This window comes from Scleropages formosus, chromosome 6, assembly GCF_900964775.1.
Source record: "Scleropages formosus chromosome 6, fSclFor1.1, whole genome shotgun sequence".
Taxonomy (NCBI): Eukaryota; Metazoa; Chordata; class Actinopteri; order Osteoglossiformes; family Osteoglossidae; genus Scleropages; species Scleropages formosus.
In genome coordinates, this window is record NC_041811.1 from 14,734,484 (window position 1) to 14,757,035 (window position 22,552).

The 22,552-nt window shown below is 41.8% G+C and overlaps 1 protein-coding gene across 2 annotated transcripts; it reads right to left on the reverse strand.

Annotated features, from left to right (window-relative positions):
- Window positions 1–4,855: 4,855 nt before the first annotated feature.
- LOC108929963 (interleukin-6 receptor subunit beta-like) lies at window positions 4,856–22,421 on the reverse strand. 2 transcript variants are annotated; one of them, XM_018744923.2, is made up of 17 exons: window positions 22,208–22,421; window positions 17,879–17,964; window positions 17,089–17,158; window positions 16,594–16,896; window positions 16,343–16,463; window positions 15,958–16,106; window positions 15,247–15,392; window positions 14,922–15,084; window positions 14,094–14,176; window positions 12,321–12,543; window positions 11,946–12,110; window positions 10,210–10,305; window positions 8,259–8,405; window positions 8,044–8,184; window positions 7,597–7,675; window positions 7,201–7,279; window positions 4,857–6,714 (listed from the first exon to the last, which is right to left on the reverse strand). In XM_018744923.2, exons 3-17 carry the CDS (start codon window positions 17,138–17,140, stop codon window positions 6,268–6,270), a joined length of 2,394 nt encoding a protein of 797 aa, XP_018600439.1. In that variant the 5' UTR covers window positions 17,141–17,158; window positions 17,879–17,964; window positions 22,208–22,421; the 3' UTR covers window positions 4,857–6,267. The 2 variants fall into 2 exon arrangements, with proteins under 2 accessions (XP_018600440.1, XP_018600439.1); XM_018744924.2 differs by lacking the exon at window positions 8,259–8,405 and having other exon boundaries at window positions 4,856–6,714.
- Window positions 22,422–22,552: the final 131 nt, after the last annotated feature.

Below are 22,552 nucleotides of genomic sequence, written 5' to 3' on the forward strand. Positions count from 1 at the left end.
AAGTTTCAAGTTTATCATCACAGATACAAGTACCGTGTACAAGTATCATGAAATTCTTCCTGAATGCTTCTCCACAGACTATGAACAAAAACAATAGAAATACTGCACAAAACAATAACAACGACAATGAGTAATGCTAATAAACAATAACAATAAATAATGGTAGCAATAATAACAATAAATAACAGCAGACAGCCAGAGAACTCAGAACATGAGAATGCTTAAAGTGACAGTGTAAGCTACCAATGTGCTTGGAAGGAGCAGTCCAGCTCTAGTTACTAAAGGTGGCACATTGGTTAGTGTTGTATACTCTTACAGCAGTGGGGTAAAAGCTGTTCCTGTACCTAGCAGTGCAGGTTCGAATAGACCTGAGCCGCTTTCCAGATGGCGGAGAAGAGAAAAGTACCCGTGCGGGGTGACTGTGATCTTCCGTGATGCGCATCGTCTCTCTGAGGCACCGTGTGGTGTAGGTGTCCTGGACCGCTGGTAACTGTGCCGATGATTTCCTGTGCTGTTTTTTTTACCACCCTCTGTAGGGCTTTCTTGTCCTGGACGGAGCAGCTGCCACCCCAGGATGTAATACACCCCGTGAGGACGGACTCCACAGCACACCTGTAGAAAGTGGTGAGGACTGTAGTGGACATCCTGGCTTTCTTCAGACACCTGAGGAAGTGGAGGCGTTTATGGGCCTTTTTTGATGGTTCATGCTCAGTCCATGTGAGTTTGGCAGTTAGGGTGACCCCTAGGAATCTGAAGCTGTTGACCCTCTCTACAACGTCCCCTCCTATGCAGATGGGCGCATGACCCGTATCCCGTCTCCTGAAGTCAATCACCAGCTCCTTAGTTTTACTGACATTGAGAGACAGGTTGTTGTCTTGGCACCACTCTCTCAGGAACCTCACCTCCTCATCGTTGTTGGTGATCAGACCCACAATGGTGGTATGGTCAGCAAACTTTATGATGGTGTTGGAGCTGTGCCTGGCCACACAGTCACGTGTGAACAAGGAATATAGCACCAAGCTCAGGACGCTTCCCTGTGGAGTGCCAGTGCTCCAGTGCTGAGGATCAGTGGGGAGGAGGTATTTCTGCCAATCCGCACACGCTGGGGTCTGTTGGTGAGGAAATCCAGGATCCGGTTGCACAACGTGGCACTCAGTCCTACACCTAGTAGTTTGTGGATCAGCTTGGTAGGGATGACAGTGTTAAATGTCGAGCTATAGTCCACAAATAATAGCCCTGCATAGCAGTTTTTATTGTCCAGGTGAGCCGGGGTGGTGTGAAGTGTGTGTGATATCGCGTCTTCAGTGGATCTGTTGTGGCGGTAGGCAAACTGCAGTGGGTCCAAAGCATCTGGGATGGTGTCCTTAATGTGTCCCAGCACCAGCCTCTCAAAGCATTTCATTGCAATGGGGGTCAGTGCCACTGGGCGATAGTCCATTCAGGCAGCTCACTTTGTTTTTCTTAGGAACGGGGATAATGGTGGTGTTTTTGAAACAAGTGGGTACAGTTGAGCTTTTTAAGGAGGTGTTAAATATGTCCGTGAAGACAGTAGCCAGTTGCTCACTGCATGTTTTTAAAACTCGCCCTTAAATTCAGTCCGGACCAGCAGCTTTGCGGATGTTGACTCGGCTAAAAGTTTTTCTCACTTGTGCCACAGAGACGGTGAGACGGGCGTTATCATGTACTGTGGGGATGCACAGCGAGGGGTCTTCATTCTCGAATTCGAAGCGGCCGTAAAACGCATTGTTTGTCAGGGAGAGATGCAGTGGCATCTGTCAATGTCCTCGTCTGTGGTTTATAATCTGTTTGGATTCCCTGCCACAACCTACGTGCATCTTGAGTGCAATTAAACTCTGATTCCACCTTCCTGCTGTATTCCCGTTTCGCGCTGGCGATGGCTTTCTGGAGCTCGTACTTACTCTTCTTGTACGCGTCCGTGTCTCCGGACCGAAACGCGCAGGTTCGTGCACGGATCTTATTTCGGATTTCGGCGGTAATCCAGGGTTTTTGGTTGGGGAATGAGAGGACTGTTTGATGGGGTATGCAGACACTTACACAGTACTGGATGAAGTCCGCGACCGCTGCGGCATACTCGTCCAGATTAGAGGATGAGTTTCTGAACATGTCCCAGTCCATGGCGTCAAGGCAGTCCTGGAGCCTTTCCTCCGCTTCTGGTGTCCAGCGCTGCACAGTGCACAGCATCACAGGTTCCTCTCGCTTCAGTTTCTCCTTGTAGACCGGGAGCAGCAGAATTGAGGCGTGATCTGACTGCCCGAGGTGTGGATGCAGCAGGGAGCGGTACGCACCTTTGTGTGAAGTGTAACAGTGGTCGAGGGTGCTTGAGCCTCTGGCAGGAAAGGAGATGTGCTGATGGTACTTTGGGTACACATTCCTGAAGTCGGTTTGGTTAAAGTCCCCAGAGATAATGAGCAGGCCATCTGGGTGCTTGTTTTTGTACTTAGTGATGACGTTCGTCGATAGTCTTGTAAATAGCTGGGAGCAGTTCCACTGATGCGTTCGTAGGCCATAACCAGGGTCTTAAATTTGATCTGGGCAGCTATAGGAAGCCAGTGCAGAGAAGATACATGCAAACACTTCAGCAAGTCAAACACAACTCATGCAGCAGTGTTCTGTATCAGCTGTAGAGGTTTGATGGCAAGACCAGGAAGGCCAGTCAAGAGAGAATAGCAGTAGTCCAGACAGGATGTCACCATGGCCTGGACGAGTAGTTGGGTAGAGTCTGTTGTGAGGTAAAGCAGACACGAGAATGGGTGCAGCAAGGGTCCACACAGATGTTTCAATCTACAGCTGGAGGTAGGATTTGAACCTGCAACCTTTAGATCGAAAGATAACAGCTTTAACCACTACACTACCAGCTGCCACTGATAGAGTAGTAGGATAGTGGTGAATTTATTGCTAAGGGAATGATGGACCTCCATGCTCACATACTACCCAGCAGCTGAATTCTCGCTTGCCCATCTGCTGTCCTGCTGCTCTACTCCCATGCTTTCCAGCAGCTTCATACTACTGAAGTTCATGACACTGAATACATTTTTGATTTGTTTCAACATCCTTACTTCTTTAGAACATAGATTCAATTTTCTTACATGAACTGACTTTAGACCTGCAAGCTACGCATATGAGCACAACGTCACAAAGCCGGACTTTAGGAAACAAGCATCTGATGATTAAAAAGGCGTGCTTAATCTGTCCAAATGTTCAACTAAATTTGATATACAAAGAAAATACCGAGATCAACATATTAGTGAAGATTACGTCATGAGTATGTAGTTATAGTAACAATAACAAAACATTTTTCACTAAATGCTCCTTTTTTTGTCAGGTACTTCATTTGCGGGCAAATGAACAGCTGTAAAACTGCACTCAAATACAGTGAAGTGAAAGTGAAACTCATTAACAGCTTGTAAATAGCTGCGTAGTGTCCCTATGACCATTTCCTTTACCCTTTTTCTTGGCTGGGATTGAGGTTCCATCAAAGCAACAAGTAAGGCTTTAAATATTAATATTTATTATTGTCCTTCTCATCACTATTTACTTTTTAAGGCAAAAAAGACACCAGTGTATGTGGAGCACAATTTGGCAGTGAGCGTGATTACATTATAAAAAGGTCGGGATATGGAACACTCCATATTTTTCATCCGCTGGCATGTAATAGTCATTAGAGTAAATTCTGCAGCCATGTCTCCTTCTCCTAATGTAATGCGCAAATTGTATTTTCTATGAGATGTACGTCGCTTTGGAGAAAAGTCTCTCCTAAATGAATAAATATAAATGTAAATGTAAATTGGAGTGTTATCTGGACCACACACACATCAGGGAAGTGTGTCAGGTAATTAAAGCCTTGGGTTTCTTACATTTATTAATTTAGCAGATGCTTTTCTCCAAAGTGACTTAGAGGTGAAGGTATTTTACAATTTTTTTCACATTTATACAACTGGGTACTTTTACCGGAGCAATTTAAAATAAGTACCATGCTCAAGGGTACTACAGCTAAAGGTGGGAATCAAAATTGTGACTTTTGGGTCTAACGGCAGCAGCACTAACCCCTACACTACCAGCTGTCCCATTAAAACTCACCAATGCATCTGAACGGTAGGAGGAAACCCACACAGACATGGGGAGAACATGCAAACTCCATGGAGACTGAGCAGGGATCGAACCCACGTCCTCTTGCACCACCCAGGTGCTGTGAGACAGCAGCACTACTTCTTCACCGCAACCATGTGGACTTAGACACACAGCACTCAGCAAACACTATTGGCATTATCAACAAAGGTGTGTGACAAGGACACACGGTTGCGATGAAGAGACTTCCTGCCGCCGTGGAGCAGCGGTCAGTGGGTGACTGTCACTTACTACATGCATGTTTATCGCCGAGTCTATATTAGGAAATTTTGGCTGCTGCAAGTAACAACTGAATGAAAGAACAAAATGCATGGAAGAAAACCCAGCTTTTGTTAAAGCAGAGAAAAGGGCTCAGAGACTAAGAAGGGGAAGGAAGAGCTTTTTGTATGTTATGACTGCACCCTTAAACTGACACACTGTTAAATGGTTTCGGATGCGCGCAATAACCTGAAGATGTTTTTCTTTATTTTCATTATATGAAATATAGAGATTTCCACGCGCACACACACACGCACACACACGCTATCTGAACCACTTGTCCATACAGGGTCGTGGGGAGCCAGAGACTAACCCAGCAACACAGGGTGAAGGGCTGGAGGGGGAGGGGACACAACCAGGACAGGACACAACCAGGACAGGACACCAGTCTGTCGCAAGGTACCCCAAGCAGGACTCAAACTCCAGACCCACCGGAGAGCAGGACCTGGTCCAGCCCACTGTACCACTGCACCCCCTATAGAGATTTCCATTTAATATAATTATATTTTGTTATCTGTCAAAGAAAAAAGGTTCTGTCTATATGTTATATGTGAGCAGCATATATGTAAATTTGCTTTATATTGTTTCATGTTTGGAACAAAAACATACATTCAGAAACAAGGCATGCGGTTTCCTTAAATTACAGGCCAATGCATATTGAATTGACTCATGCAGAAATTCTACGACAGGTTTAATACAGATTATACAAAGGGCTTGAAAGAACTTCACAAAATGTCATCAACTGTTCTCCAAACACATTACTAGATGTAGTGATTTCACCCTGTACAGTGGCTTTACCATCAAGTGGAATTATGTTGCTATACGTGATACAAGTTAACAGTGAATACTGACAAACTGTACTGAGAAATATTTAGAAATCAGTACGTGTGCACTGTATTTGCCATGCCAAAGTAAGGAGTTCCCAACTATGATTCCAGCAGACATCAGTGTACGTTGGCTCTTGTCAGAACCAGTGAGCCTTTTAAATGCAAATGTTCACTATACTGTGCAGGACCCTGCTGATCTTTAACGCAAATAAAGTGGAAGCATTTTTGTGAGCTTAGGCCAGAACGATTATCTGATTCAGATTCTGTAAAGTGCATCTGTACCACAGACTCCATGCAGAGGGCTTCATCAAAACCCTGCCACCCTCAGCATAAAGAGGGGGGTGCCTGCGCTTTAGAAAACATTAGCTTGCATTTCTCAACACTTTCAGCAAGTCAATATTCTGGAAAAAAAAAAAAGTGTTGCTGAATCTGCACGTAGCAGTTTACTTCCATAGCTATTAACTGTAAACAGTATATTAAAGAACTATTTTTGATAAACGTTTTAGGAACTCGGTCATTGTCTGCATACCAGGCGGGATGTCTTAAAACGTTAACATAAATTTATCCAGAAGATTTATGAAGTAATGTGTTTTACCTGTATACCATGATATACAATAATACTAACTTTCAAGATGTATAGTGATCATGGTGAATATTACTTATTGTCCAATACTATTAGTTGTACTGTAGTAATGTGTTTTCTCTGATGGAGTGAAGGAACAGGGCAGCGGGCAATGCAAAGGCCCTGCTAAAAAGTCTTAGCATCAGCTTCCAGGAGTGGCATTCCTATTGTACTGTTGACAGGGTTCATCACCTGGGAGACCTGAGAGCAGTCAAATAATGTAATTTTAGAGAGCAGTGTTTACTAAGCAATAACAGTAACATTCTCTTTGTTTTCATTTTCCTTCCAAGGCAAAGCTGAATGGGGAGAGTGGTTCTGTATCTGTAAGTGTTGCAAGAGGAGTTTGAAAACCACTAATGGACTAGCTGTTCACACATTTCCACTTCAGCAATTACATGCCCCTGTTGTCCATTTCTAGTCAAATAAATCCATAGTGACATAGGCCTGTGGGACATTTCCCTGCGATTGCAGGAAGGGCTGTCTTTCACCATCTTTCTCGGGGCTTCTCTCTTTGCTCAAACACTCTTTCTTTCCCACAAAGCTTTTGCAACAAGGGCCAATGGACGTCTGGTCCCCTGAGCCTTGGTCATGTGGCACTTCGCCAGCGTTGACTCTCTCTGCTGTTGCAATGGGGCTCCTATGGACACCAAGCAGATCAGCAGGCGGAGGGGTTGTGATCCTGAGTTCTGTGGAACTGTCTGACTGTTTAGTCAGGCTCCCAGGAAGCTTAGCACAGTCATCCTCTCCAGATGTAGAACTGATCCCATCAATGTCAAGGTCAAAACTAATTGGGAAGATCACCAGGCTGTGAGAGATGTTCTCTGAGCACTCGGGTATCAGTAGTTTGCTCACATTCTTGTCCTGTGGATGAGAACGATAATGACAGAGATGTGTACCCGAACTGAGAATCTGTACCAGTGCAAAAACCGTTCCTGTTTCTATATTTGTCCGAGGAATGTTTCTCACCAACGTTCAAATAAAAAACTGAGAGAAACAGGTGCAGATTTTGCACTGCAATGAAAGCTTTGCTAATCAGGATGGGAACATTTATCAACTCAGCTGGATGGAGGAAGTTCTTGTATGGGCTAATTTCATTTCTGCTGGAGGCTATACAGGATAAAAATTAATCCTGTCCAAGATACTGAAAAAATTTAGGGAGTCATTAATTACACCATTTAGTTGAGCATGGCTTCACTCAATGATTTTAGCCAGTAGCTCAGTTAAGGCTGGCTGATAAAGAGCTCAGCTGGAACAAAAACAAGTGTGACTTGCAGCACGTGAAGTCTGCAGTTTCCTGCATTTGGTTTATTAAAATGGTCTGACAGATATCCTGTGACACAAACATACCTTCTGATAAAGCTGCTCAGGCCATGGTACTAGTGTGCTGAACTGGGGACTGGGCACTTTCATGACATATTTATTCACCCTATCAAGAAAGTAAGAAACCATGAGGAAATTTGTACCTGTTAAACAAAATGTGAAAGCAAGAAAGAAAAAAGATCATATTCTTGTCATATCATAATTTACTTCTTAATTTAATACTTTTTTAAAAGAGAATGTCAACAGGCTGGATATAGCATAATTATAAATTATTATAAACTCTACTGGAATTACTTGTACAAACAAAATTATGCACATATGAAAACAAGTAGTCTTAAAAGCTTACTTAAGTGATATAAAGACAGATGAGGTTTTAGTACATAATGACATGACATGTAATGAAAAAGGGAAAAAAAAACTTACATAAAAAAACACAACGTGCCAATCACTACGAACAATATCAAACCAAGTCCGCCAATAAGTACTCTGGAAAAGGAGCGGCCTAGAAAGCAAAAGTTTAAAGACTACATTTTAGCATTTCCAAAAAAACAATTCAATACGTTATCTGAATAAATTAGAAATATGTAAATAGGTACATTCCTCCTGTGTTTCGTTGATAAATGTGGCATTACTGTGAAATCATGGGAAATGCAAACAATGCCAATACAAGATGTTTGTATATAGTTCACCGAAAAAGATGGGAATCGATAGACAAATGTTTTCCTACGGATTCCCGTGACAGCAGTGTCTTCAAAGCCATCACAGAATTAGAAGAGAAAAACAGTCACTCAAAGAAGTGCTGTGATATTTAAATGACATAACCATCCATACTTATAGAAAACAGGTGGCCTAATGCAATAGAGCTTTTACCATTACTACTTGTCCTGAATGTGGTGCTGTTATTCAATGACTGGCCGCCATTGGACCTCGCCATGACAGAAACGGTGTAAACGGTGCTATACTGCAGGCGATCCAGGCAGACCTCATGAACACTGCTGTTCACAGTGACATCTGGATGAAGAAAGCAAACGTCAGTCCCGTTGAACCCAACACAGCGCCTCCAAAGCACACCTCCCGAAACTCACCCATCGCAGTTCCTTTATCTGGTGCATAGAACACAGTATAGTTCCTGACGAAACCGCAGCACTTGTCTTGAGGCACTGGTATCCAACTGATGCAAGCGCTAGACTCCCGTACATCAGACACCTCAACCAAGGGAATGTCCCCTGGTGCTTGATTTAATCGGGTAAACAGAGATCAACTGTTAAATTTTATAACACTACAAAAAATATATTTAAAATATGCTGTATAACCTTTTGTATTTTTGTCAAATTTATATTTGATATTACTGTAGAAATGACATGTGGAACTTGCTGAATTAGTGAAAAACATAATACAAACTATCACAGCCACCCAATAAACCTGTATCAATTCCTAGGGTACAAATATAGGGCAGGTAGTGGGAACCAGTCTGAGCCATCACACGGCATTCAAACAACCTTGGTTCGAATCACTACTTCTACTCTTAACATGTGAGTAAATTAATTAAAAGTAGCTATCATTCAAAGTTTTTGGAGGGAAAAAAAAAAGTCAGATAAATGGAATGCTAATATATTAATAACAATAATAATACACATAAGTGATACTTCATAATTTCTTATTTCCTTGGTTTATTTCAGGCTCAAATAATATGTTCAAAAAAGTCATGGGTCAAATGTTTTGTTTACATCTTCACTAAATTCCATGTTATTCAACATTTGTTTTTTGTGAAACCCAAGGATCCCATGTGGAAACCAAAGGAGCAATGACATTAAAACACAAACAAAGAAACACACACTTTCTGAACCGCTTGTCCCATACAGGGTCACGGGGAACCAGAGCCTAACCCAGCAACTCAGGGCATAAGGCTGGAGGGGGAGGGTACACACCAGGGCGGGACACCAGTCTGTCACAAGGCACCCCAAGTGGGACTCAAACCCCAGACCCACCAGAGAGCAGGACCCGGTCCAACCCACTGTGCCACCGCGCCCCCTTGACATTAAAACAGTTGCAAATATTTTTAGAGCAAATTCTTCGAAAAAGTTTTCTAAAAACCAAAGTACAACATTCTCACACACACACACATTTTCAGAACAACTCATCCCATACAGGGTCACAGGGAACCGGAGCCTACCCAGCAACACAGGGCATAAGGCCGGAGGGGGAGGGGACACACCCAGGACAGGACACCAGTCCATCACAAGGCACCCCAAGCAGGACTCGAACCGCAGACCCACGGAAGAGCAGGACCCAGTCCAACCCACTGCGCCACCCGTACAACATTCGTCAACATTTACATTTTGGTAAAAGAAGGTCAAAACTGATGTAAATTACTTCTACCCCCTTCCTGTCTTTACATGGTCATGGTGACAGGATCTAGTGGAGATGGGGTTACAACAGTACTGTAATGGCTCACATTACCAGGAGTTTGAGGGGAAAAGTGGGTTTATTGTAAATAGTTGTATTGCGCAGGTAAAATGGAACTGTGTTTAACCGCTGCAGGGACTCACGGCGAATATAATGGGGGTGACTATTAGCTAGTGAAGGAAGGAGGGAAAGCCTGAGGGATGCTAAGCAGGCCGGGAAGGCTGGCTTGAGGTGCAGGTCCTTGAGGAAAAGGGGTTCTTGGACCAAGAGCATCATTTTCTTGTGTTTACGCCGATACCTCTCGCTGTGTCCCGGTGTTCCAATAGACGTTTGAAATGAATGCTGTCCATGTGTCCTTGACCCCATCCGAGCGCAGCGCTACAGTATTATCACATTACCAATGAGGTAAAATACCACCTCCTTGCCACTCCCTACCATATTACACAGCGGTTTTATCTGTAATACACAACGTCTTCTCGGGAAACGTGACGTTTCCCACATTGTCCTTCATGTTTGATAACTGTGTTGTTTGCATGATGTCAAGGATTATTGTTCCTTTTGCTCTCTTAGATTAATGTAAAGGGTGAAGGAGGGTATGACGGATGGACTGATTGATTGACAGATGCCTACCTCCTTCTTTTGAGTAAGCGAGCAGCATCGTTTCCTGTCCAGTACAATTTTCATATAGAGGAGTCACTGCAATTCTGTAGAGTTTCTGAGGTTCACCTGGTGTAACAGGACAAAAGCATCAAATTAACACCAACAGTAGGGCTCACAAGTGAGTCATCCAATAAAAAGTACAGTGTACCCATGCGCCTGTATTACAAAAATTACCACTGACAAGGACATGTCATTTGTACCCTAAAGTTTTCAAAATGAGCCTTAAAATAACACAAGAAATGGCATAAAAGAAGAGACATTCTAATTCAAAATATGAACACTGGCAACCCTGAGTACCATAAAAGGCATGGTTTTTCCCCCACACATATCAGTTGTCTTAGAACTACATCTAAAGTAAAGGAAAAGCTAAAAGATGCTGAAAAAAGGCAAGAGAACTCTGTTATAAACTGAGGTGCTAAAACCTATGTCATAACATGTGATTACATTACACCTGATTGCCCTGCAATGGGATGACACTCCATCTTAGCTGTACTCTGTCTCACACAAGTACTTTCAACTGACTGTGCAGGTGATGCTGAACATGACCCATAACTGATGAACACTGGATATGTTTATATGAGATCAATAGCACTGATGGGTCATTGTGGAAATGACACATTTTTATTTGCGATAAATTGAAACAAGTTATAAATTCATTGCAGTTTGAAGTTAACAAGAAACAAGTGTTGCACTGTAATGCAATGATCTCACGTCCAGGGTGTACCCTGTCTTGTGCAGTATGACAAACCACAATGACCCTGCACTGGACAAATGGTCATTGATAATGGATGTATATACGGATGGATGGATGGATGGATTGATGGTTGCATGGAAGTGTTACTGAATTTCTTTTTATTTATTGTAGTCGAAGGTTTTTACAAAACCTTACACAATAAGTGAAGGGACATCTGTATTATTCAGCTTTGAATGACTGACTTGAGTTACAAACAAATCAATTTTAGAAAGACTTCTCATCCCCACTGGTGTTTTTGAGTATTGAGTGTGATTAATCGAAGTTGTAAGACCACCAAATACAATATGCACCACAGAGAGTAGCTTTTACCCTATTTATATTACTATACTGACTGTTACTAATACACTCCGACTGTTCTCACTGACTAAGATCTAACAGCTATGCAGTGATTTATGTAAAAGCCAAGACATTACTGAATAACAAAGCCTCCCAAAGACTGAACGACCATTAACATATGAAATAATGTTACTAAAATATTGAGACTAATGAAGCCATAAATAATACTAAGTAATGTCAATAAATAAGATTTCACTACATATGCAGTTATGTGTTAAGTAAACAAGGAAAAATTCTAGTGCTGACGCTAAATACAAAACACAAAAACTAGTCCAGACGTTCATGCACAAGCAGGTTAAAAACATTCCTCAAGTACTTTCCTCTTCTAAATGGTAATACTTGGGCAGGAAAGTACAAGCCCCAATGAAACCATAGCCTTTTGTGCCTTCTTGGCAACTGGGGCCTTACTAAATGGCATTGACTGTTTTCCAGTATTTAATATAATATATAATGACTGCTTCTTTTCAAAATGCCATAGTTATAACTTTGTGTTGACTTGTCATGTACTGACCCAGCTTACAACGAAAGCTTTGTCTGCATTGCCACATCCCCTGCTCAGACACACATACTTCACAGGAAACATTCACTAAGCAAATATATTTAAAAACCAGTTTACCCTTTAGTGCAAATTGTGTGGTCTCACTGAAATGCCACCTGATGTAATCATTGCCAGCAGACCAGTCTATCACATATCTAACAGCTGGCCTGGAAGGGGCTGTCCAGTTGACTGTGATTTGGTTGTCATTGGCAACAGTGTTTACTTCCTTCAGTGATGGGCAGTCTGAAATGACCACAGGTTATAAATAATAATAATAATAATAATAATAATAATAATAATAATAATAATGATTTAAAAAAACAGCATGCCACCAATGTCTACACATTGTGACAATTGTTAATTGACAATAATCATTAACAATCACTTAAACTTTTCTTAATAATCATTACTTGTTACTATCATAACAAGTTGCTAAAGAAAAAGGTAAAATACCTTCTCCAGCAGCAGGTACAGTAATTGAATCTTCTGAAAATGTGCTTATATTTTTGTATGCAGCAATGGTTATTTTGTACTCTTCAGTGCCAAGTGTTACATTGAGCCGACTTGAAGAAGTCTTTAAAAGCATGGTACAACTCTTCATGGGGCAGCTGTTGTTTTTTAAATTCATGATTGTAATTCTGTAACCATCTATGACAGTGCAAGACGATGGAACTCCCTATGGAAGAAAAAAAAAAAACAGAATGAAACATATTCAAATAAAAACTGAGAATCAATTTTTCAGATTCAACAATTATGCCAAATCCTCCCTTATCATTCCACATTGTACATAATCAAGTTATTGCTAGAACAACAAAGTTGTATCTACTAAAACAAAAATTAAAATCAAATTTTCCTTCATAACAAATGACTTCTGAATCAATTTCATCAAGTGATAACTGAAAATACATTCATAAAATGTAATAAAAAAATTTGTTACATTTTATTGCGTAAGTGTAAAATTGGGCTGAACTGAGGTTTGAAATTCCTGTTTCCCAGCAATAGATTTAAACTTATTTTGTCACTTCAGCAGCACTGAAGGGGGCAAGAAAAAAAGTAGAAATTACAAAACACACACACACACACACACACACACACACACACACACACACACACTTTCAGAACTGCTTGTCCCATACGGGGTCACGGGGAACCGGAGCCTACCCGGCAACACAGGGCGTAAGGCCGGAGGGGGAAGGGGACACACCCAGGACGGGACGCCAGTCCGCCGCAAGGCACCCCAAGCGGGACTTGAACCCCAGACCCACCGAAGAGCAGGACTGCGGTCCAACCCACTGCACCACCGCACCCCCTAATTACAAAACAACAAATGCTTAACTTTTTTATAATTATTATTTTTTTAAACAGGGGTGCGGTGGCGCAGTGGGTTGGACCGCAGTCCTGCTCTCCGGTGGGTCTGGGGTTCGAGTCCTGCTTGGGGTGCCTTGTGATGGACTGGCGTCCCGTCCTGGGTGTGTCCCCTTCCCCCTCCGGCCTTACGCCCTGTGTTGCCGGGTAGGCTCCGGTTCCCCGTGACCCCGTACGGGACAAGCGGTTCTGAAAATGTGTGTGTGTGTGTATTTTTTTTAAACCTCAGATATACAATGGTGAGGAAGCTTTTTTAGATACAGGCCCATGTAAATGAAAATGTAGAACTGTTCATAGTGTAATGTGCTATACTAATTTCTTCCTAATATTATGCATCATTTAGTTGCTTATTCCATTATTTCTTATGGGGGGGAACACACAGTTTTCAACAACAAAATTAGGACCAATGACCAGGAGACAAGCATATCTGAAAAATTGTGTGTAAATTTGCAACATTTTGTGAAAGAAACAGCGAATAACTGGTGATATGCCATAGAAAATATTCTAAACAAAAATAAGTGAATCATTTAATGCAATCTGTAAAATTATATTTATTCTTCCTTCTTAAATACAGCAACACACACAAAAAAATCAAAAAAAAAAAAAAAAAAAAAAAACGTCTTCAAGTGTACAGCAATGAGGGTGTTTTATAGGACTATTTCACGGGAAACATTTTATATTTATGCTTTGGCAGACGAGGTTACTTTTTCGACAAAAGTGTTTGTGTGGAGATGAAGTCTTTCCGCACGTGAGCACTACACATCCCTCCCTATCTATGACCACGCCATTACTGTAATGAGCCCGCACTGAAATTATGCTGTGGACACACAGACTGCCTGCAGTCACTTGCATCCAGTTTACCTTCCACATCAGCAACACTCTCCTCTGTCCCTTCTCATCTGGTGTGAATATCTTCCTCCAAAAGTGGAACTTTATGTCGTTCACTATGGACACAAAGCAGGGAAATCCAGAATTGTTTTAGAGCAAACACAATCATGCTCTCTAGTGACAACTGCGTCTCAATCGCTGTCACCATCGCTATTAGTTCCACTTCTTCCAATCATTCTTAGAGTTTAAAGGCAAAAGTAGCTTCATTTTGCAAAATTCTTCAGGACAGACTCACACTGTTACATGCAACCTACAGTTAACCATTTGTACAGTTGCATTTTAGCTGGTTTACTAGATTGGTTGTTTTTTTTAATTCAGGTACTTGTCTGAGAGTCTACAAAGACTGATTTTTTTTTTTCCCTTTATCTCACTCAAACATGTGAAAATATCTGAGAAGAATCAAAACTCAAATAATATCCAATTTTAATCTAGTTAAGACTGTGGGGATTGCATGTTCACCCCACATAAATTTCAGCTTCTTCCAGGTGTTTGTTTCCTCCCACAGTCCAAAGAAATGCATGTCAGGTCATGTCAGCCTCAACTGTAAATTGCTGTTAACGTGTGTCTGAGTGAATATGTGTTTGTTACATTCCTCAGTGGATTGTGAGGAATTCTCATTTATTAATTTAGCAAATGCTAATGTATAAGATAATACATTTGGGTATAAAACTTGTAATAACCCCAACACTTAGCTCACGCTTGCCCAGCTCACTATTGTTCAACCAGCAACCTTCAGGTTACAAGTTCACGTGTGTCAGTGCATCTCCCCACAGTGCAATGTACCCGCATGTGGCTCCTTACCATCCAGAGAGGAGAACACAGGGGTGCTCTGGCTCCAGTCACCCCACAGTGCCTCCTGAAATCTGCATCGCACTGACACATTGTACCTGGCGCATAGTTGCTCCACCTTGATGTCAGCCACTCCCTCTTCATTTACATCCCCCATTTTTATACTCTCCACAAGCTATTAAAAGATAAATAAATTAAAAAAAAAAAATACAGACAGAGCCAGTCTGTAAAGACATTTTTTTAAAAGCAATTAAACCTCTAATTACTCTTAAGTACTGCCAAAAAAAAGATTTCCATGGCTATATCCTGATAATTTAGAGAGGGCTTTGGAGCCTACCTCAATCCACGTGCCTTGTCTCTGGTACCGATACAGTACTTCACAAGTCACATTAAAATATTCTGTGTCCATTGGTCTTTCCCACTTCACTATGAGCCTGTTCAAATAAGGCGTCACATGAACATGCTCTGGGGGTCTAAGTTTCACTGGAATACAGAAAGAACAGCATTTCACCAGTCTGAGTGAATCCATGTACAGTATTTTCCATTTTACCTCTGTCTTCTTTAACCAATATTAAGATATAGAAGCAGTTTCAGTCAGAAAGTAGCTTTGGGATTTTATAATCCAGGGCAGTTAAACAGGAATTACATTTTCAGAGGTCACATGAAGGGCTGTTTTAAATCAGAGTAATATTCATGTGTTTCATAATAGCACTTCAGCCCATACAGGTCATAGCCTGTCAGGAAAGAATGTCAGCTGCTCTTCTGTAATAATCCACATTTGTCACAATAAAACACTGGTCCAACTGTAAGAAATAATACAGATGTCAGCTGTCTTCACTTTCTGCCCAAGGGAAAATTTAGGAGAGTGTTAACAGTAAATATTTTGTGCTGGCTTGACGCCGACTTACTACGAAAACAGAACCGGGTGATGTTTCAAATTCTTTTTAAATGCTATAACCAGTACAAACAAGCAATGGCGAGCCAGTGTATCAGTGAAAATACACCAGCATTTTAGCTGCAGTGAGTTTATGCATGTCCGCAGAATTACCTGTTTCAACAGAGTTTAACTCAACGATGTCTGAGTGCGCCACTCCAACAGCATTCTCAGCTCTTACCGATATTTTCTGGTTTGACCATAAGTCACTGGGAAATATACATGGGCTGCTTTCAGAAGTGCAAGTATCTTTAACAATTTTTCTAAAGACAAGAGAGCAGATATTACGTTTAGCAGACAATAAGAAAACTTTTGAGCTCTTTACTGTTGCAAGCATGGTACATCTGGCAGTCCAGCAGCTGTGCTACACTGCGGTAGTTCCCTGCAATGTCACTCGGTTACAGTACGCATCTGGACCTCGGAGCAACATAACAAGGGAGGTTTCATCAGGACCTGTCTGGTTAATACAATTTGCTAAAATGTAACATGAAAGACTTACCCTTCCCTGAATACAGTGTAGTTTGTGGGCAACTGTGTTTTATGGCCACTGTTCCAATAACATGTGAAACTTTCTTCCAAAATTGTAACGCAGGATATGTTAGTGGGTTTCACTGGTGGAACTGTTGAGAAACAAATGTACCAGTTCTGCACATTGTTCACATTCACATTGTGAAAAGTGAACATAAGGAAACATAAAAAAGTTCACAACAAGTAGTTCCATTTTGGATGGGTATATACACCCATACTCACAAAATGCTTTGATTGTTGTAGCCCCCAAGATAATATCTTTTCCATCTACATCCATGTGACACATCACTCTTCCAGTCTGTAAAATGAAGTTGCGAATGGACACAGCTGGAATGGTAGAATTAATGACTGCATAGAATTTTTCATCTATCTTCTTGTTGTTAAGTGTCCATGTTATTTTGCTTGGACTGTATGAAGTCACATTGGTGCAAAGACTGTGATGGGATCCTCTGAACATGATCTCAATATCAGAACCCATTCTGATCACTGGGTCCTTAGGGAAAACATCACACTTCTCATGTTGCCCTTTTGACAGAAAGCAAATTCCATTATTACATACTGTCACATTTAACAGTGACATTTAACCTGAAATATTGTTTCCAATATTAAACTTTTCTACAAAGGTCTTTCCATTTTGGAATTTCAATTTCCCCCCATGTAAGATCTGTGCAACAAGTCTCACAATGACAATACAAAAAAAGGAGACTACAAACTTACCAGTGCACACTGCAAGTGCTAAGAAAAATCCAAACAATACAGCTGCTGACATTGTGCTCTTTGCTTTTCACTGAAAAGATTAACAATTCATGTTTCAGTTTTTTTTAAAACCGTGTTTACATCTACATACAGTTGGAAAAGCATTTCACTGCATATCATACTAAGTATGGTTGAGTACGTGACAAAATTTGAATTTGAACATATTGCTCAAGGCATAACAGTTTTCTTTCCTACCATTGCATATCTACCAAGTAAAATAAAAAGTTTATCGCTACACCCTTGTACTTGCTTATCAATGAGTTTCAGTGGACAAAAAGAACATTAGTATATTTGTTTTAACTACATAATTCCATTTAAAAGACATGCAACACACAGCAACTAATACTGAAAGATATCAGACTGGAAGTACATAAAAATGTACAAGATGATAAATGAAAAGTATAATGTGATGGAGACAATGAATTGTTTCATACTAAGAGATACTACAGAAGTGTTATAAGCTTGAATAAACACTGTGGATGTTTCTCAAACACAACAGAGCAGGAACACCACAAGCAGCTGGTTTCAATCTGCTTTTTAAAACAAGAACACAGCAAAGCCAGTGGGCATGTCTCCAGTTTAAACCCTGATCAATGCTAAAAAAAGACTTTGCATCTCAAACATATACAAGGGTCATACATTTCGTGCCAAAACATCCTTAATTTCTTGTCCCAATACATTTCTTTTTCTTGTATTTGCAGGGAATCATCACAGGATCACAAATATAACTACCTCACAGTCACAGACTTACGTGTGGTTGTGGATTGCATGCAGTTATAGCACAATGGAAGGTGATCTGCAACATTCCCAAACAAATCCGGTTAGATAGGGGCTTCCCTGTATGAAAATGATAAAGCCAAAATAAGATTTAGACCACATTACTGACGTAATTAAAGCCAGAAAAGACAGATTCTTCAACACACGTACAGAGGTAAAAATGCGTGTAAATCAAGAATTTTAAGGTAAGTGGCAAGATAAACCTAGCTCTAGGTATCAAAATAATTCTTGGAGAATAACAGTATATAACTTGCACTCAATAAAAATAATATCATCTTCTTGGTTTCAAATTCACTTATTAATTTGGATCATAAAAGTCAGACTGTTGGTACATTTAGACAATGTACAATATTAAGTTATTGTAACAGATAAGACCACTTCTTCACTAGGGGCGTCACCTAGGGGTGCGGACTGCACCGGGTCACACCATCAGGGGTGACACCAAAATGATGGTCTCTAAAATTTTTGTGCAGTATTTCAGTAGAAGTTTAGAAAAATATACCTGCAGTTAGTTATAAGAACAAAAACATTTTTTTTGTAATAAAGCCCAGCTTACATATATCAATTATACCTACAAGGCTAAAACTCTATGCTAATTTGCTTTGTGAACCTTCCAATGCGCTGCGCTCAGAGCTCGCATTATTACCCAATTACAATAACGCTTCGAATCACGTGCTTTCGTCTGCACGCGTTACAAGCACGCGCTGTTTTCGTTGCTGCTCGTGTTTAGTCGCTGATTCTTGTCAAAATTTTCTGGCGTTTTAGCCACAATATTGTGGATAATATTTGTGAGCCTATATCAATAACGTTAAAATAAACAATTTTATGTAATACTTAAACGTTTTTACTTCGAATTATGTTGTTTTATCGAATTCACTTACCACATGTCATAACGACTAAACGTAAATACATACTTAGCTGTGCGTATGATATCGTAATTTAAAAGTTTAATTTTAATTTTGCTAGTTGTTTATTGCCTTTACATTTAGTGATATACGAGTAACAGTACAAAAAAAAAAAACATTACTGTACGGTCTGGTACGAGAGCAGGTGGGGACGTGACACCAATCCTAGGGACGCCACTGTTCTTCATGTTTTGATTCAGTGATAGTTACTGAAAAAAGTGTCTTTTAAACAAAATTCAAAATACTAGGACACAAGGATGTGGGGCTTATGAAGATGGCTCAATGCAAACAAGAACGATGTGTACACATCTCAGGTTTACATTGCTGTATTAGGTAAATATCCTAGAGTGACGAGGTTAACGGCTACAGTAAACACATTTACCAGAGAGAAGAGATTAAATGTAGTGAAAACACATCCCACAGAGAAGTGAATAACAATACTGTTTAAAACGTAGACACAAGTAACACTGCTGACATTTAATGTAGCGAAAACATACCCACACCCACAGTTTACTTTTTAACATTACTGAAGAACATAGAGCAGAGCAAAATGTTTGAATTTTTTTACAGTGAAACTAAACCAGCAGACATTCACCCAGAATCAGGGACTCTGGACAGGGTTCCTTTTTTACTACTACATTTCTAACAATAGAAATACAAAATGGGGGACGCAGCGGATTTGACTGAGTCCTGCTCTCCGGTGGGTCTGGGACTCGAGTCCCGCTTGGGGTGCCTTGCGATGGACTGGCGTCCCGTCCTGGGTGTGTCCCCTCCCCCTCCGGCCTTGCGCCCTGTGTTGCCGGGTTAGGCTCCGGTTCGCTGTGACCCCGCTTGGAGACAAGCGGTTTCAGACAGTGTGTGTGTGTGTGTGTGAGTGAAATACAAAACAGAAGGGGAAATTATGGAAACGGAAAACAGGACAAATACCACACAGAGCTCAGCGGTCTTTAAAGCTTTACAGTTACTCAAGACAACATTGTAGATACACACACTTTCAGAACCGCTCATCCCATACAGGGTCACAGGGAACCAGAGCCTACCCGGCAACACAGGGCGTAAGGCCGGAGGGGGAGGGGACACACCCAGGACAGGACGCCAGTCCGTCACAAGGCACCCCAAGCGGGACTCGAACCCCAGACCCACTGGAGAGCAGAACCCGGTCCAACCCGCTGTGCCACCGCGCCCCCAGTGTAGATATATATTGACATACATCCTGTGTAAACATGACCAAGAAACAGAACAAAAAGGGGTTTGAAACCACTAAGCTCAAGGAAAATGAAGCTTTGCACGTAAGATAAGCTTATTCAAACAATGCAGCGTTTCCTCTGTCTTCCTGCCGAGGCCACAGAAACCAAGCACCGCATTCATAATAATGTGGAGAAGTCCTTAGAAAGATGATCATTAAAGAACCTACACGGGACGGGACGGGTCTCTCCAGGGCACTGAGTTATATGAACAGTTGAGGGGGGTGGAATTTTCTGAGTCACTAAATGAAGAGAGCAGTTCTCCTCCGTGTTTTCTTAGGTGCAGTATCATGTGTATCTTATAATATTTAATAAAAGAAAATTAAAAAAAAAAATTGGTGTGGGTATCGGGGTTTGTCTGTCTCTTGTGCAGCAACTAAGTGGTAGGTAACAACTAGGTTTACTTGAGACTTTCATGTCTGCAGCTACGTCTCCTTCTCTCAACGCGATGCATAAATTGCACTTCTGCTGAGATGTACGTCGCTTTGGACAAAAGCGTCTGCTAAATGAGTAAATGTAAATGTAAATCTTGTAGCTGGATGGTGTCTATATATATAGCGAGTTCACCGAGAGCCTCGCGGGAGGCGCTAGTAGCACCAGCTTGCACGTGAGAAACCAGCGCACGTACTGACTACTGATACAGACAGAGCTATTACAAAAACAACGTAAGCAGTAACTGAAGGACACTAATATACGCCAAAGCTCACCAGAGTTCTTGTAAGCGGGCGCGTTGCGGAGCAGGTGGAGTGAGCGCGCAGGATACGAACTTACGGGTATTTGGGTGTGTCACGAGCCTCCCGGACAGAGCTGATCATGATGTAGGTGACGAGCAGGATCAGCAACGCCTTTCGTGTGGAAGCAGTTTTTTTTTTTCCCCTCCCTGCATATTATGCCCCGTAAGAGAAAAGTGCACTGGCTGACCGCGAAGCGAAATGCGCGCAAAAACGGCACGGAACTAACTGTACTATGGCCAGGATGCGGTTTGTGCGCAGCGCAGCCGTTAAGCTAATAATCAATGAATCAATAATGACAACCATGGGCATGCCATGTCAAAAGATGATGTTAACATAAAAATGGTAAATATGATAACTACATAACAAAAAAAATCATGTATTTCGATGACGGAGGGAGCGGCACGCCGGCACAGCAGACAGCGCTGGTGGGTCACCGCACGATCGGACGTAGGTTCGACTCCTGCTCGGTCAGTCAGCGTGGAGTTCGCACGTTCTTAGGTGTCCGCAAGTGAAGTGCTCACTTTACATTGCGTGTTACGTTGTTTACTGTGTGTTACGTTGCTGCGGTGTAAAAAATTTCAGGACCACTTAGAGGGACTTTGCTGTACTAGGGTTAGGTGTGGGCTAAATACTAGTGAATAACCACTACGTCGCTTAAGGAAAAGTGTGGTAATAAATAAACGTACACTATATGACACTAAACTCTGACTATTTGGTGTACGATTTAATCAAAAAAAAATAAATAAATAAGAAAAAAAAAAAAAAAAAAAAGGGGTACATTTCACGGTTGCGCTGGCGCAGCTCCGACTTCTCAGTTTGCGGTCTGTTTGTTACACGCTGACTTATAACGAAATCCAGAAGGGTTATTGTGCAATAAATAACAGTCAGTGAGTGAAGCAGACGGGCAGGCAGGCAGGCAGCGCACCACACCCGAGTCCAACTGCTCGGAACCAATACCACGCCGCTGGACACGCACACATACATATTAAGATATTATCACCTGTCATTTTTATCGACTCCAACTGTGTGTGATACACACTGCCAAGACATGATTCTACTCTCTCACGGGAGAATTCTTAGGTGGTGTAAAAATTTGTATTTTTCCCGAAGCCTTCCACCACTCCGCTTCAAATAAATAAAATAAAATAAAATAAAATAAAATAAAATAATAAGAAATCGACAGCGAATCGAATCATGCCGGCAGTTTTACATCACTTACTGTACCATAACTTAGTTAACCTCACTCAGTAGACTAGTCTGCGGTAAGGACACTGCTGAGCATGTGGTGTGTGAACATGACATGATGAGTAACACGACGTTGTTTATTATTATTGCTGTACAGGAAGACAGCAGGCGCTGTACTCTCAAGTGCCCACACGGCTGGCTCTGAACGCAGACGGGTGACCGTGTGGCTTCCTACCTGAAGGCGCTCCCATGGCACAGAGAATCAGAGCTCCGGGTTCCAGGCGCTGCTCCTTCCCTTCCGCCGTCACTCCCTCGAACTAAACTGAAAGCGAGGCAGCGGTACAGGCGCCGAGGACCTCGAGCCACCCAGCTCGCGCTCGGGGGAAGTGCGCAAACCTGCGCTGCGCGGCTCGTTTTGTAAGACCGTCGTCATCTGAAGGCAATTACTGTCCGGGCAAGAGGGAGGGTGGCGTGTGTGGCACGTGCACTCGTCTGCGCGCGAGTCGCGACGTTCGAGCCGTTGGCGAGCTCGAGCACAGAAAAAGTCCTTATTTCATGGTGACATGTTTCAGTATTTGTT

What these genes read in the sequence shown, in the direction of transcription:
- LOC108929963 (XM_018744923.2), bottom strand. Translation starts at nt 17,140, where the DNA reads ATGTCAGCAGCTGTATTGTTTGGATTTTTCTTAGCACTTGCAGTGTGC. An exon ending in GAGTGTTGCTGATGTGGAAG is followed by an intron (nt 12,544 to 14,093) that starts GTAAACTGGATG and finishes TTTCTTCCATAG; the next exon opens with GGAGTTCCATCGTCTTGCAC. An exon ending in CGCTTACTCAAAAGAAGGAG is followed by an intron (nt 8,406 to 10,209) that starts GTAGGCATCTGT and finishes GATTAAATCAAG; the next exon opens with CACCAGGGGACATTCCCTTG.